The 16,758-nt window shown below is 49.4% G+C and overlaps 1 protein-coding gene across 4 annotated transcripts in view; it reads left to right on the forward strand.

Moving 5' to 3' along the window:
* The window catches only part of Crhr2 (corticotropin releasing hormone receptor 2), a 43,946-nt gene that overhangs the window by 18,711 nt on the left and 8,477 nt on the right, over positions 1-16,758 (forward strand). For 3 of the 4 annotated variants that reach the window (XM_021648178.2, XM_060379967.1, XM_021648187.2), the window contains 6 exons: positions 9,770-9,855; positions 11,365-11,471; positions 11,758-11,875; positions 13,835-13,988; positions 14,457-14,517; positions 15,538-15,610. In XM_021648178.2, coding sequence (XP_021503853.1) covers positions 9,770-9,855; positions 11,365-11,471; positions 11,758-11,875; positions 13,835-13,988; positions 14,457-14,517; positions 15,538-15,610 — 599 coding nt within the window. Of the gene's footprint in view, positions 1-9,769; positions 9,856-11,364; positions 11,472-11,757; positions 11,876-13,834; positions 13,989-14,456; positions 14,518-15,537; positions 15,611-16,758 lie in introns of those variants that run through there. The other variant, XM_060379968.1, reaches the window with a different exon arrangement.

Here is a 16,758-nt window from a genome sequence, read left to right on the forward strand (position 1 = left end):
ATATAATAAAACCTATTATTTCTTATAATTATTATACACCAATTAAAAACAAGAACAAAGGGTATTGAAGGGCTCCTGGAGTCACTAAATTAAGGAGTTAGATTGGGTCCTGCCCAGGAACATAGGACAGAGATGACCCAGTGAGAAGGCCGCCAGTTCCCTGTGTGGTGGATGCCATCTCCCTGACCACTGACAGTGGAAATGCCACTGCTCCTCAGTCTGAAGCTCCCTGCAGTGGTCTCTGAAGGGAGGGGCTTTCATCTCTATTTTGTGGGTAGGTGGTCTGTTGGAGAGGGGACATGATGATTCCTGCTCACTTGCTAAAGCCCTGACTGCCAGACTCCTGAAACTCTGGTGGGAGGTGGCCCCTAGGTTTCCTAAGCCTAAGCTCAAATCCTGGGCAGCTAAAACCAGTCCTAAACTGTACATGCACGGCTTAAGTCAAGGTGAACCCCTGTCCTTCCCAAGTCTCAAGCTCCCATCTACAGGGAGAAAGGAAGTGAGTTTCCAGCAGCAGCTTACTGGGGAAACGGAGCCTAAATTCCACTTTACCCCATCTCCCCATTCATAGATTTCTCTGAGCCTGTGGATTTTGGTTCACATCTCCAAGTATTCTTCCTCCTTCTCTCTTCCCCTTTCCTGTTCTTCCTTCCTTCTGCTCCCCTTTTCTTCCCTTTCCTCTCCTTCCATCTCTTTCCAACCCTCCCCACCTCTCACTATTCCTTCTCTACTCCCGATCTTTCTGTCCACAGATCACCTGCTTCGTCCTGTTCTCCCTTCCCTGACCCTTCCTTTCATCTCTGCCATGGTTCTTGGCTACATATGGTAGCCCCCTGACTCCCCAGGATGTAGCCTATCATCTTTTTTCAGGAGCACCAGGCTTCACATTGTCCTCCTTGTCCATGTCAAGAGGGAACAATGGAGCCAGTATGTACTGAGGTATCCACAGGGCAGGGAGAGAGAAGATATCTGCCTTAATTAACCAACGAAGGAGACTGGAGCCTCACTTCCCAGAACCCCATTCTAAAGTGGAAACACAACCTAAGGGGCCAGTAGACGGAGAAACCTCCCACAAGATCTGTGTCTGTGGCAGGAATCCCCTCTTTAGCACTATGGGACAGAGGTGTCAAGAAAAGTTGTAAAACCCTTGGCCTCAAGTGCCCTAGACTGCTTCCAGACCAGACTTGCACATATCAACATTCAGACTGGGATAAGGGACAGAGCTGGCCCTGGACCATGCTGGGGACGCCTCCTGAGGGCTGTAGCAGCAACATGTGACATTTGTTGATGCTGCTAAGGGTCCAAGACAGACCAAAGCCTCTGGGGCAAAGAGTTAGAGGCTTCAGATCCAGAAACTCGGTTGCTTCTGTCTCCAGGGAGACATAGTCACCCCCAGACTCTTTCATTTTCCACAAACAGGAAGTTGTCTGTGTGTGGAGACTGTTTTTCTACTAAGAGAGAGGGAAGACAGAATAGGTACTCCCATCACAGAAGGTGGCTAATGGAGGAGGCGGGGAGAAAGCAGGCATGGAGACTCTCTGGTCACTAGGACCTAGAGCTGTCCACTTGCCTCCAGCCACATCCCCCTGTCACTTCAGGTAGGAAAAGACCAGCCATGCTCCGACGTCTGTCCACCTTGTGTGGGAAGATCCCGGGAGACAGAGAAGTCTGTCCTAAGCTCCCCTCCCTCCTGTGCCCCTAGATGGAGCAGCCCTGACCCGCATTATTGAGTCCAAGCTTCATATCAGGCTGTGTTGCCCTTTTCCCCCTGAAGTCCCCAAGGAACTAAGAAGGCAGATCCCCAAAGACACATAAGACCTTGGCCCACTTTCCTAGACTCCCATTGTTCTAGAGAGCGGCAGACACTTCCACAGAACTTCTTAGCATAGGCTTCCTAGGTGAAATAGCTGTGACAGCTGCCAGAGAAAATGGGAGGATAGATGGAGAGCAAGTCAGGAAGGATTCCTAGAGGAAGTATTTCACTGGAGCTGGGAGAATTGAGCCAGTTCTGTGTCATGTAGAGAGAGGGTATGCGGGCAGGAAAGAGAAAGACCATGAAGGGCTGAAGGCCTTCATCTCTCAAAACATAAAGATGCTGTCTGTCTGTAAACCCATGGTGCAGGACCAAGAATTCTAGAAGGATGCCTCTTGATTTTCACAATGTGCCATCTGAATCTTAGTACAAGGCCACTGGGAACCTTGGTCTATACTGCTCCTCTCTTCAGAACCATTCTCTATCTTCCCTTCAACTGCTACCAGTAAGCACAGAAGTCTGGAGCCCTGGAGCCCTGGAGCCCTGGAGCCCTGGAGCCCTGGAGCCCTGGAGCCCTGGAGCCCTGGAGCCCTGGAGCCGTGGAGCCCTGGAGCCCTCCCTAAAGGAGGACACCTACCCTCTATCACCCCAAAAGGCCTGTTCTTAGCCATGCTCAAGTTCAGTCATTTGGGCCCTGCTGACCACCTCCAGCTGTCTCCCACAGTCAGACAGGTGGTGCCTCTGCAGTACCTGCGGAGGCAGGGGCATGCAAGGAGTCAGTTGAGATGTGGGAGGCAGCCTCAGTGCAGAGCTAGGGTTCCCAGCTGACTCGCCACCTCCTGATTTTTTTGTCTTAGTTCTCTTCCCTTTTTTTTTTTTTTCAGTAGAACGAATTTTATAATTTCCTTATTGCGTGTGCCAGTGTGGGAGTTGGGAGCACATGCCACATGGGACAGTCTGATGGAGTCCATTATTTACGTTCGCTCCAGAGACTGAATCAGTTTACCAGGTTGTCTGGGCGAGTGTCTTTACCCTCTGAGCTATCTTCCTGCCCTAGTATGTTTTCATCAGCATATGCTATTAGTGGGTTTGTTTTGCTTTGCTTGAGAATGCAAATAATTAGGTTTTGTTGTTTCTCTTCCTACTCCTCCCTGTTACTCTCCTGCTCAGAGAAACTACTTCCCAGTTTCATGTCATCTGCATCCTTTCTTTGCCACCCCAGCTCATACACCTTCCTCAGCATCTCTCACTCCCCTCTCCTGATCTCCTAGATCATTTAATAGTCTATAGCTCCTCTCACAGTCTCTTATTTACGTACACACAAACAATAGAATTAGGATCAAAATGACATTTTTGCCTTTTTGAGTCTGTGTCACCTCATTTCATATATTTCCCAGACCCATCTTTCATAATGGACAATAAAGCAGGTTTCATTTCCGTGCTATTGTTGACATTGCATTCTTAGTTTTCTTATCTGTGTGAAGGAGGATACTGAATTCATTCATGGGGCCATGTCAAAGTGGAGAGGGGACAGTGCTTGTGGCTCCCTGTGGACTGCAAGAACAGTCAATGAGGGGCAGGAGGAGAGGGGAACAAGCAGCGATCCGGGGTCGGGAAGGAGGATCATGCCTGTTCTTGGTCATGAGGGGGACACCCCACACTATGGAGGTTGTCATTCTGGTGTGGTGTGGTCTCTACATGTTCTCTTGGAAGGAAGTAGCCTGTCCATCCCACCTGAATGTCTGGTGTCCAGAGGCTGCTAGGAAGAGGCAGGCCTTCAAAGGGTGCTCTGTTGTTGGGGGTGAGGCAGGGCTTTGCAGCCACAGGTCCACCACACCCATTGCTCTGCAGGAGCCTTGTGCTGAGAGCTAGACCTAACTCTTCCTATAATGGCTGCTTATCTTACCTCTGGCAAACGCACCCCCTTCATTGAACCTCCATTTCTGTGCTTTAGGAGGGTCCTTTTCCCTTACATTCCTTTGTTCCAGAACAGCCTGTGCTTCAAGGTCCTCAGCTCAACTCCCTTTTAGTCTCTTCACATGTTAGCATTGTGGCACACCAACGTTGTGGAAACGGGACATTGAGCCTTGCTAGGGATGGCTGGAATGAGGATCAGAGGCCAGGGTTCGAGGTGGGGGCTCTCCCAAAGGTTCTTCTCCCAGGGAAGCAATGATGTCCACAGTGAAGTGGACCCCACTCCCCCCTGCTCTCCTTCATGGGCCTAGTGTGACCACCATTAAATTGCTCAGTGTCTCCGTAACTTAGTTTTTCCAGTGTCTCCTTTAAGTACACACTGCTGTCTCCATTTTGCCCAGTCAGGGATGGTAGTACATAATGAGTAAAAAGCCCTCTGGAACTAGGAAGTTTTAGGCTCAGTGAAGACAGTCAAAACCCAGAGGGCAGTGTCTACACAGCACAACAGCAGTGGGGTGGGCATTCTCTGTCCTTAGGTGTCATAGGCAGGTGGCTCCAGAGAGGAGTGTCAGGCCTGGGCAATGACAGATTCCCAGCCTGTCAGTCCAACAACGTTTTCAGGTCAGGCTGGAACTGAACAGCGTAAACATCACAAGCTGCCCAGTCTCTGGTCATCTGCTTCCCGAGTGCAACGATAAAACCAAGCAAGATGTGCAAAGCAGTCCTAAGTCCAGCTCGTCCTAACTGTCATAGCAGCAGGCTGTTCGGAACCACTCTCACGGGGAGGCGCACCACATTTGGGAGGCCAGGGAGCTTTCTGTTGGCATCACAACTATATCCCAACCATCCAGCTCTGGCTACGCCTCTGCAATGGTCTCTTCAGCAGTTAGTCATGCTTTACATCACTGTTACCCAGGACAGGCATTGGAGGCCAAGCTGGGAGAAGTACAGACTTTCTTCTCACCAAGCAAGAAAATGAGTCAGTCAAGGCCCAATATTCAGTAAAAAAAAAAAAAAAAAAAAATAGTTTGACTTGGAGGAGCAGGTCTTTCTTCAGGCAATGGGAGATTGAAGTGGTCTATGTGGTCCCTAAAGCATTTTCTTCTAGGAATGTGGTCATAGGAGTCCCACACCCTGCAGAGGTGGCACGGCTGGTGACAGGGAGCTTAGGTGCCTTCCTTCCAGAAAAGCAGGCTATATAGAATCTCAGAAGGATGTGTTTTATATACCTCGAGGTTTCATTCAATTAATAAATGCTGCTAAGGTAAAAATATCCTGCCCTTGTTTAAATGGTGAGGAAGGCTACTCTATTCAGACTATTGTAGAAACAGAGAGAAACAGATTGTTTATAGATCTAGCAAAGAGAGCTGGGTGAGGGGGCTGGGATCAAACTGTAAAGTGATTGAATGAATGAATGAATGAATGAAAATGAATAAACAAACAAATAAAGCATTTTCCTTCTTAAATTCTTCAATGCCCGCTGATTTGGTTTCTAATGCACTCCCCTCAGAGCAGCAAGCCTGTGTCTGGAAAGTAAAGGTTGCTGCCCACAGCGCTTGCCATTTGAGACCGATGCCTCCCCCCAACCCGCAGGACAAGGGTTTGGACTTTGGTGACTGACGTTCCGGCAATGGGGCTGACCTGTCATTTGGCTGTGTGAGAGATTCAGTGGCCTCCTACGTGTGTGTTGCTGTGCGGTGTGGTGGGGTTCAGGCATCCAAGGTTGTCAATCCTCCTCTTGGCTTGCCCTGAGTGTCTCTCACTCTTTGAGTTCCCCAGTAACCTAGGCAACAACATCAACCTTGGTCCATCCCTGTGTGTTCAGCTCTATTCATCACTTAAGAAGAGGCCAGATTAGAGGAGAAGGCAGGCCTTGCATTAGGGGATCTCAGCCTGGAGATAAAGGTTCTCACTGCAGGCAGCCTGTGGGCTGGGGCAGGGGAAGCAACAAGGGGTCCTTTTAACAGGAATAGACAAAAGAGCAACCCTAGCCCAGTGTGCCAGTGAGATGTGAGGAGCTGGACCCTTGGAGTGACAGCAGCTGTGGAAGCTGCTAGAGGAACTGGATTGACACTGGACCTATGAGGTCAGGAGCTCTCCAAGTTCATCAGGAGCTCTCCAAGGTCACCCCATCTACAGAGATGGCCATCGGCCTGGAGCTTTGGTTTTGCTGTCCGTGGTGCTGAAAGTCCAAGCCTACACACTGACTTCCATGTTTGTCACTTCATTTCTATCTCTCAAACATCACCCGCCCTTATAACTCTTTCCAAATAGCCAATGACAACATCTTCCCCTCCCCAAAACCATCTCATCCATTTTTCTCTCTGCCCAGCCTGCTTCTTGAATTATTTCCCCACATGGTCCACTACAGTCTGCTTTACATGGTCCCTGTCTTATCAGTGAGGATATGAGACATAAAGGTGGTAATACAGAGAGCATTTAGGAGTAGGAACTATCAGAATGGCTTCATAGTTGGCACTTAGAAAAATGAAAAGGTCCACTTAGTGGATAAATGACCTACCTAATTTGCCAGTGGTATAGTTGGGAACCAATAAGAATGACTCTTTCTGAGAGGGAAAACTAAGGCAAAAGAGAAAGGACCTGGCCATAGTCACCTAGCCACTCAGAGACAAAATTAGAGATAAATGATAGCCTCCCATTTCCCAGTCAGGCTTCTAAACCACCTCAGGTGAGCCTCTGAACAAGGAACTATTAGCAAAGCCTTGGCAGCTGAAATGGGGAAAGCCTGTTGCTCAACAGTCCAGTGTCATTCTGCGGATACTCACCTGTGGTATCCAAACCCTAATGCCCCTGGAAGGACACACTACACACCATCTACGACATCGGTCTTCAGCAGGGGCATCCGTGTTGCTGTGGTAACAGGTACCCACAGCACTACATCCAGCCCCACAGTTCTGGCCTGGCCATCTGAACCAAGGCTGTATGTGCCCATCCTCCTGTGGTTCAAGGGAGGAGGAAGCAGGGCTCCTCCATTCTCCTGTCCAAGGCTGTGCCTGAGGACTCGTTGCCCTCATTAGCTGTAGCAGACAGCTCCCTCAAAGAGCAGGCACATCTGTCTTCCAGCCTTCTGGTACCCAGTGTTGATAGCCAGAAACTCATCCCCAGACAGCACTGGGCCCCCAAGGGAAGCCCTTTTCACTCCCACATCCTACATCTCAGACAATGATTTTCGAGACTTAGCAAATCTATGTCAGTTCAGTGCCGTTCACATGTCCTCGAAGTCTTGTTCCTGAGGGGCACACCATGGTCCCAATATGAACTCTGCCTTCTTGTTTGTCACCCGGGAGTTTAAGTCCAATAGAGAAGGAAAAAGGACTAGATTCAAAGTGCCAGAGCCCACAATGAATCATGGCAAATGCTCCAAAATGGATTTTTGTTTTTCAAACTACAGATTGTGTGATGATAGGGGACTGTGAAATCTATTTTGTGGGTCATGACTAGGGTTTATGTATGATGTGAATAAATACATCAGAACAGAGTAGACTGGAAAGCATTATAGCTGTGGTCAAACTATAATTTGCTTTGTGAAACTAGATCCAAGCACTCATGTGCACACATGTGCATGTGTGTACAGTAATAGAAAAATGTATGTGTTAGTGAGTCCAAGGACAATAAAAGGCTAAGTGCTACATTCCAAGAAGAGAGACTCTCTCCAAGAGGTACTTTGAAATAAAAAAAAGAAAAAGAAAAAGATGGCTTCTATTCTAGTATTGAGCAGGCCTGGGGAGGAGATGGCATTAGGCTAGTTTGAGGATGAGCAAGAGGCTTTTGGAGAAAAAAAAGAACATACAGAGCACCTCAGGAGCTGGAGCAGCATTGATCTGATCATGTGCTAGGCCCATTAGAGCAATTGTCAGCTGTGTATGGGGTGCCAGGAAGACATGAGATCCAGGGGTAGAGAAATCTTAGTGCCGTGCTGAGGAAGTTGGACTTCGTTCTTGAGAGAAATAAAGAGACACTTATTGATGGTTTTAAAGCAAGCATGGCATCTAATCATGGGCGGGACCACCCTCCTTACTGACAGTGAAGGAGGTATTCTCTCGACACGCCGGATAAGAAATGTCAGTGGATAAAAGAGGGAGATCTTGTTTGTCTGGGTCTCTGCAGAGTGCATCATCTTTCTTTTTAAAAGATTTTTTTTGGCTTTATTTTATTTCTTTTTATGTGTATGAGTATTTTGTCTGCATGTATGTCTATACACCATGTGTGTTCTTGGTGCCCAAAAATGTCATAACCTGGTATTGGATCCCATGGAACTGGACTTGGGGATGGTGTGAGCCTCCATATGGGTGGTAGGCACTGAACCCAGGTCCTCTGCAAGAGCAGCCTGTGCTCTTAACCACTGAACCATCATTCATCTCCTTTTGATGGGGACTGAACCCTGGAGAGGTGCTGGGGTCGCTCGTTGAGTGCCACAGTAATTGTGAGGTGCCCCTGGCTGACCCAGGATCCTTACAGAGTTGAGTTTCATGCTGATGACACTGGAAGCAAAGTTTTTAAACCCTGAATTTGAAAACTTTATTTGCTCAAAGCTCCAAACTAAAGCATAATTGAGCTAATAGAATACCCCCCCCAATGTTTTCTGTTCTCCGCAAGTGCTCCTTAATAATTCCATCTCTCTGAGCTCACTGTCAGCTCAATGGAAGTGAGTTTCTAAGTAACTTAATTTTTTTTCAGAATTTACTGCTTCCAAAAACAATCTAAAGTTTCCCTTCCAGCCCTATGACTCTGTGCTCCAAAAGCTATTTATTTTAATTAGCTTTATATTGTATAACTAACATGAGCCAAAAAAGAAAACCCATGAACAGCTGCCTATTAGCTAGTAAGTAGAGCCTTGGTACAAATCACCCCCAAACAATGGATCATTCAAAATTGTAATCAAAAGGGAGGTGAGCTCCTTGATAACAGTGATTCAAAGCAAAGACTGGAGAAATGCTTTTGGGATCTCAGGGAGGAGGCAGCTCTCCTGCCTGGAAGGTGTGGGGGTGGGTTATGGAGAGAGCAACTTCGAAGCTAAATCTCCTGGTCAGAGTTCAGGTTGAACACGAGGTCTGAATATTTTTGGCCTTCATGCTTTGCCCTTGATGAAACCTGAGCTTCTGTTCACTGGACACCTGCTGCTCCAAATTGTCCCATTGGACAGTACATTCAGCTTTGGTGTAGATACTGGTTCTCCACACATATACCATATAGAGTGGCCTGCCACGTGGTCATAGTTCCCAGGCAGGAGCAAAAGCCCCTGTATCCCCAAACTTCTGTGTTACCACAGCCTGGTGGCCTAGAGGTCAGGAAGACGAAATCTGAGAGCCAGGCCTTGCCATCTTGATATTCTCACTTCTCCCTATGCCTCAGTTTCCTCCTCTGTAGAAAAAGATTCAGAACAAAAACTGAACGGCGGGGCTGGAGAGATGGCTCAGTGGTTAAGAGCACTGTCTGCTCTTCCAAAACGACCTGGGTTCGATTCCCAGCACCCACATGGCAGCTCACAACTGTCTGTAATGACAATCCCCAATTCCAAGGGATCTGACACTTTCACACTAATGCACATAAAATGAGATTAAATAAGTTATTAAAAAAAAAAACTGAACAGCAAGTGAATCTTGCCCATTAGACTCAGCAAGAAGAGAACCCGGACAGGCAAGCACACGCCGTGTAAGTGGCAGCTATTGTTGAAATGCAAAAGCTGCTGTTGGAGAAGAGTATGAGTGTGCATGGGAAATGATTGAAACAGGGACGGAAATTGTTTGTTGTGCTAAAAGCAGCCAATCTTCAGCCACAACCCAGGACTCACAATTGGATCCAGTTTTGTAGCAGAGGAATAAAATGAAAGAAGGTGCACAAAAAGCTAGTCAAAGAATGTGTCTGAAATGGGTTTTGGCGTGCCTTCCAGCTACCCTGTAAGATAAAGCCTTTTGTGTAATGTTCGTATAAATGACTCATATTAGCTTTCAGGTATTTGTCGTGTTTTCAGGTCCAGGGGAACTAAGGAGTGTGGACCTTATCCTGCAGGTACCAAGGAGTGAGGGAGAGTTTTTGAGGAGGGAGAATGACCTGACTCTCAGTGGTTGGCATCTTTTCTAGGCAATGCCTACAGAGAATGCCTGGAGAATGGGACGTGGGCCTCAAGGATCAACTACTCCCACTGTGAGCCCATTTTGGATGAGAAGGTGAGCGACCCTGCCTCCCGTACCCAGGTCCTCATAGAGCACAAAGGACCTCATGGGCACCGGAACCAGCCTTTGCATCACCTTTTTTATGCATTTCCTATCCTCCACTGAATCCCTCTCCGAGAGAGCTCGGGCTGGTGGCATGAAACATAGAAAGGGCACAGTCATGTTGCCAGTGCTCCCCTCAGCTAATGGGCTCCCAGGGCACATTCTTTCCTCTTCCACTGACCCTCACCTTCTCCACCTAGCATTTTTCTCCTTCCGTTCCATGCAGAAACAAACACAGTCTCAACAGGATCATCCCGACAGGAAGCAGGGCCTGCTTAGGCCTTGCCACCCTATACTGGCTCTTGCTCTGGAAATGGACTCAGTATTTCCAAAGATCCTGCCTCTCTTGCCATTAGGTTTAGTACTGTGACCCAACCCAGGGTCTCATACATGCTAGGCAACCCCCCTGCCTCTGAGCTCCACCTCCAACAAGCTGTGCTTCAGACCCTAAATGATATGTCCCAGCTCCACGCTTCCCCTCATTCACCTAAGGAAGTCCTCAGTTGGTCTAGAGCCCTTCCTCAAACGAAGTCCAAGTGTAGAGGCTAGAACATTAGCGTCTTCTGAGAAGTGATGCCCACAGAATGTAAGCCCAGGTATTCCAAAGAGAGGCCTCAGGGGAACACAAGGAGGGCCATACAGCCTGGATAGAAAGAAGTGCTCTCTCTCACAGTAATCCTCTACCCTCCCTCTGTGCTCCCAATGCCCCTCTGGTGGTGACACAAGGTACACTGACTTGCATGCCGTAAGAGTATTACTCGGAAGTGTTCTGCCCTGTACATCCTCACTGCTATATGCTCAGGGACCATTCTCAACCTACGCCTCTGGGCCTCCCATATGTCACTGCTTCCAAAGCAGGATGGAAAGTTGGTGCCATGGTACAGACGTCATAGCTAAGGACCATCTCAGCCTCAGTTGCTCTGCCAGCTGAGGTCTGAGCAGAGACTAAACCCAGATGTGTTGTTGGGGGAAGAATCAAGTTTTCCATATGCCTGTCCAGCCCTAGGGTATCTCAGAATCGCCAGTGTCCAAATGTGTTCCTAAGAGTGCATGCTGGGATTCCTGACCACAGCCCCAGTTCGTGTGTGTGTGTGTGTGTGTGTGTGTGTGTGTGTGTGTGTGCGTGTTTTAAGGATTGACCCCAGGACCACACATGCTAAACAAGCTCTCTATCACTGATTCTTAACTCCAGCCCTCTATTTGATTTGCTTATTTATTGAGACGTTAAGTTGTCCAGGTAGGGTCCTCCTAATTCATCCTCTAGAGTAGCTGGATTACAATCTGTGCCTCCAGGCTTCAGCCATTTATAATAATAGAGAAACCAGGCAAACAGGAAGAAGATCTAGAAGCCTAAGGATACATAAAGTCACTTTTGTCCTAAGGTCAGGGCAAGAAACGGCTTCAGTACCAGCCTTACTCCTGCACAGCCACGCTTCTGTCTTCCCTGTCTGTCTTTCACAGAGGAAGTATGACCTGCATTACCGAATCGCCCTCATTGTCAACTACCTGGGCCACTGTGTTTCCATGGTGGCCCTGATGGCCGCTTTCCTACTTTTCCTCGTCCTCCGGTGAGTCCATCTCTACCTTGCTTTCTCCTTATCTTTGTCTCTCCCAGACATTTACTCCTCCATTCTGTGGCCTGGGAACAGTGGCCAAAGGTGGGCTAAAGCCAGGTGCTGGAGACATGACCTGCCTGAAGGGTGCAGAGCGGGCCCAGCTGTGACCACCAGGGGGGGACTTGGGGTGAAGCCCCACCCTCATCCCAGGCCAGGTCTTTCCCATCTGGTCCTTACCCTGCTGGCCCCCGGCCCAAGCCCTGGATAAACCCTGCTGACCCTGACCGCGCCTCTACAGGAGTATCCGCTGCCTACGGAACGTGATCCACTGGAACCTCATCACCACCTTCATCCTGAGAAACATGATGTGGTTCCTGCTGCAGCTCATCGACCACGAAGCTCACACGGGCAATAAGGTTGTTTCTGGGAGCCTCAGACTCGGGGATGCCTGTCTTGCTGCCCAATAGACAGTTCATAGTTTATCTCATGCAGTGATCTGCCCTGGGCCGGGATTTGGGGGTTGCTCCTAGTTAAAACCATCACCCCATCTCCTGCCCTCTGCCTCCTGCCCATCTTACAAATCCAGGTACCTTAGAGGAAAAGGAGCTGGCACTAACCTCTATCAAGGTTGGTTTGTTTGCTTGCTTAATCTGAATGTAGGACTGGAGAGATTAACTCCCTTACACAGACATGGAAGCTGAAGCTCAGAGAAGTAAGGCTATATTGCTGGTGGGGTGTCACCACACCATGGCCCCACAGATTAGGTGTCCACCCTGGATTTGTGTCAACTGTTACTCCATAACGTCAAAGTCACTATAAAACTGTAGACTGAAGAAGGGCCGACCCCATTCTCTGGCATACCTCGTAGAAGTCTCAATAGATTTTCTTTGGCTGGCCTGGCCCTGAAAACACACATCCACACATCCACTCTAGCTTGATCCTTAACTCGGCCTGGCCTGAAGCCTGCCTCAGGGCCCTGGCTCAGAGCCAGTCCAGTGTAACGAAGTGTCAGGTACTCTCCAGCACCAATCGTGGCTGGCACTAATGAGACTGCACTTCTCCTGGAAAAAAAGGCGGCTTTACAGTTTGGAGCTCATAGCCTCCCACCCACCAGGACCCTCTAGCACAAAGGATGGCAACCACGTGGACCCAGGATCAGGGCTGGGCCTGTAGAGCAGAACCACGGGGCAGAGGGCAGCTCAGCCTAGGAGCAGTACCCACAGGCCAACACAGGGAGGAAGTAGGCTGCCTGGGGCTCACCCAGCTGCTTGCTGCCTCTGCATTCTCAATATGCTAAGAGAACATATAGATAAGAGAGCCCTGGGAGAAAGCCCCATGGATGGAAGGCCATGGCATGGACCCTGGCTCGGAGGGGCACACCACGTGACCACTGCTCAGTGTCTGTCCTCCCTACATCCCATGCAATATGCTTGGGAGTGTCTTCTCCCTCAGAGGAACAGGGACAGGCGCCGCAACAATGATAGGCCACATAATAGCAACCCTGCCCACAGCTCTACTCGTGTCTCCATGCCTTCCTTTCCTCTTACCACCAGGCAAGGTGGCCGCCTCAGAGGTTAGAAAAGTGTCCAAATTTGTAGAGGAAGACTTCAAAACTAGGAAGACTCTCCTGCCATGAGCTAGCACAAGGCCCTCCAAAACTTCAGTGGTCCCATCCTAACAATCCCTCACTCTGTTTTCTTTCATTCTTTTTCATTCTTTCTTTCTTTCTTTGTTGGTTTAGTTTGGATTTTTGGTTTTTGAGACAGGGTTTCTTTATGTAGCCCTGGTTGCACTGAAACTCTCACTATAGACAAGGTTGGCCTCAAACTCAGAGATCTGCCAGCCTCTGCCTACTGAGTGCTGTGATTAAAGGTGTGTGCCACCATCACCCAGCTTGTTTTCTTTCTTTTTAAATGAAAGTTCAAAGTCTATCTCTAAAAGGAACCCAGTCTGATGAGCTCTGTAGCTGAAAGGACCTGAAACAGGACATTGTAATTCCAGCTGCTTAGGAAACTGAGCAAAAACTTTCTAGGTTCTAGGTATACCTGGGCTACATAGTGAGTTCACAGCCAATCTGGGCGATTTAGTGAAACCCTATTAAAAAATAAAAGTATTTTTACAGCTAGGGCAGTAGGCTGAGTGACAGTGTCGCTGAGCAGGTGGGAGGCCCTAGGTCCCATTCCCTATGCTGCATAAGCAAGAAGAGACTGAAGAGGTTGGGAAAGAGAGGAAGTGAGAGGCCCCTGGGGGAGGAGCTGCCTGGAAGTGAGGGTGGGAGTTGGGGGTGTTTGGAACCCTGTCTGTAGCTACAAAGTGGAAGGCCCCAGGCCTCCCTGCGCTGCCCAGGCCCATCTCACCACCCACCCCACATGCAGGTCTGGTGCCGCTGCATCACCACCATCTTCAACTACTTTATGGTCACTAACTTCTTCTGGATGTTCGTGGAGGGCTGCTACCTGCACACAGCCATCGTCATGACGTACTCCACGGAGCACCTGCGCAAGTGGCTCTTCCTCTTCATTGGATGGTGTGAGGGTCCCTGGGCAGCAGGTCCTTTTGGCAAAGGGGCACTTCTGATAAAATCTCCCCCCTCCATCTCGAGTAGCCTGCCTTGCTACTCCCATTCAGCTCTGGCCACTGCCCCTGTGCAGTCTTGACTAATACCCCAGTAGAGCTCTGCCCACCACCCCTGGGCCATCCCATGATGCATCTGTTTCCACTATTCTGCCCCCAAACCCTCCAGAGCTCATCCCAGAAAGCCTTCCTCCTCCCCAAGGTGACCAACCCAAAGACACTTGCCCACTTCACCATCCTCTGCTTGGATATGAAAGCGGAGAGTCGGGGCAGGAGCTGGGGCAGGCACCATAGGGTCACAAAGGGACTATAGTTGGAAGACCAAAAACACACTCCCAGGCCTCTTGTGACCACCTGCCTTGATACTACAAGAGGGTCTTTATGCCTCTGTCCATCCCTTGCAGCACGTGTCTCTCCTTTCAGGCATCCCCTGCCCCATCATCGTCGCCTGGGTAGTTGGCAAACTCTACTATGAGAATGAACAGTAAGTGAGGGACAGGCCAGCCTGGGGGTTTTGAGTTGAGACAGGTCAACCTCGGCTCTGGCCCAGTGAGTGGAGTGGAGCCAGAAGCCTTACCTGAGCCAACCGCTCTTTTGTGGTCCTCAGGCAGAAAGAAATAGGTTGACCACAGGAGTCCTCACGCGCAAGGCTCACACAGTGTGTCTGTGGGATTCAGTTCAGCCTTCCTTGCACCTGAGATTGGCAGACTGGACCACAGCCCCAATGACAGCAGCTCCCTATGGAGTCACAGGGGCAAGAGGTGGCAAGTGGAATTTGAATATAGTCACATTTAAGGACTTTAGCGTTAGAAAAGGCTCGTAAAGACAAAAGCTGCTCAGGATGTAGAGGGCTGACTTGATAGGTGATAAGCTTTCCCTCAGAGGGGGTGGTCCAAACAGAGACCAGACATTTTGGGTGCACTGAGATAGCTGTTTGAGACTGGCCTGCACTCTGAGGTTCACTACTTGCAGAGACAGAAACTTAACCTTTCATCTGGGTCCCAAAGCATCTTCAACAATCAGTGAACCTGGCGAGCAGTAGGCTACTTTCTCTGAGTGTATGCACCTCAGCTCAAAAACTAAGGGCTGAGCCTAAGACTGGGAAAGAACCCACCTCCACACCTGCAGCTTTGTGTCATGAGTATCTGGCACACAGCACAGGTTCTACAAACAACAGGTGGAACAGGGCAGCTAGGCCCTAGCCCGGTGAAGGGAAGCTCAGCTCTTCCCTGACTCCTGTACCTGCTGCATGCCAAGTCCTGGACCATCTCACAGACTGCAACAAAGTAGGGGACTGCGAAGGAGGCCCCAGGCAAGCCCCTAGACTGGGCAGGAGAGGCCACCAGATACAACAAAAGAGAGGGTCAGGCCGGGCCTTGCTAGGGAAGTGCATGGAGCTGTCTATGAGAACTGCCTTGGAGGGTGGGGCTCAGAAAGGGTCACACAAAGAAGCCTAGGTCTGTGCTGAAAATCTGAGTCCACCTCAGCTGCCCTGTCTTTGCAGGTGCTGGTTTGGCAAGGAACCTGGTGACTTAATGGACTACATCTACCAGGGCCCCATCATCCTTGTGCTCTTGGTATGTCCTTCATGGGGTAAGGGGCTGGGGCACTAGGAGCATAGCAGGAGATCCACCTGGGCAGAGACACTACAGAGACCTGGCCTGGGCAACACCCTGTACCCACTCTGTAGTGCTCCTTTGCTCCGCACAAGGCGCCTAACTTCCATCTCTGCTGATTCTCCTATGCGCTCTGCCTGAGGCAACCTGCACATGGCTCCAGACTTTGATACTTTTTCTTGGTGGAGAACTGGTCTGACTGGATGGTTCTATCACCTTTCCAGGTCCTATGCTCCTTGTCAGGACCAATGCTGAGGAAAGAAGGTAGGCAAGGTACAGGAGAAGATGTGCTGTCTTCTATTCAGCACAGAGCTCAGTCCCTCTGCCCTAGGAACACCCTCTAGGGCCCCGCCTACCACCCTCAGGCTGGCAGCAGATTCCAGAATGCAGTGTAATGAGCAATTGTTCCTAGGCCAGATCCCCGCCCTTTGCCAAGTGTATTCGCATCTAAGATATAATTGCCACCACATCTTTAATCCACAACAAGCTTTAATTAAGATAGAGTTTAAGTAGGGGGTGCATTCTGAAAAAAAAAAAAAAGTCCATTATATAGGATACATTAAAAAACATACAAAAAAAGCCCTATAAGAAATTGGCATTTATATAAGATTTATTTTAGGCTTCTGTGTCTATCAGCTCTCTTAAAGGGCCATGGAGCCTTCTGGACAACTCAGAGTATGCCCTCCTCTTGCACACAGCAGGTGCCTAGCCGGTCTACCTTTGTTTACCATGGTGACAAGTTCTGTTTATCTCTTCCATTTCTCGACTCTGATTCTTGTGACTGTTGGAGTCACTGGAGCCCATCACCAGAGTGTCCTTGATGGACATCAGCTGAGGATGACTAGAAAGGTTTTCCACCCACCTTCGGGGCTCCACTCAGGCAGAGGCTGGTCTTTGTCAGCAAGGGAAGGACTGTCCTTGGACCGGCAGCTGCAGTGACTCACTCGCCCCTCAATGTGAATGAAAACCTCCCAGCCAGCTGCCAGGAGCCCATGTAAAGCGATGGCGCTTTTGATAAACCTGGGACCCAGCCAAGGAAGGCTGGCCTGGATGGGAACCAAAGGCTTGGGAATGAGCTCCTACCTAGAGACGTTGCCCAGGTAGTGAGG

This window comes from Meriones unguiculatus, chromosome 3, assembly GCF_030254825.1.
Source record: "Meriones unguiculatus strain TT.TT164.6M chromosome 3, Bangor_MerUng_6.1, whole genome shotgun sequence".
NCBI classification, from domain to species: Eukaryota; Metazoa; Chordata; class Mammalia; order Rodentia; family Muridae; genus Meriones; species Meriones unguiculatus.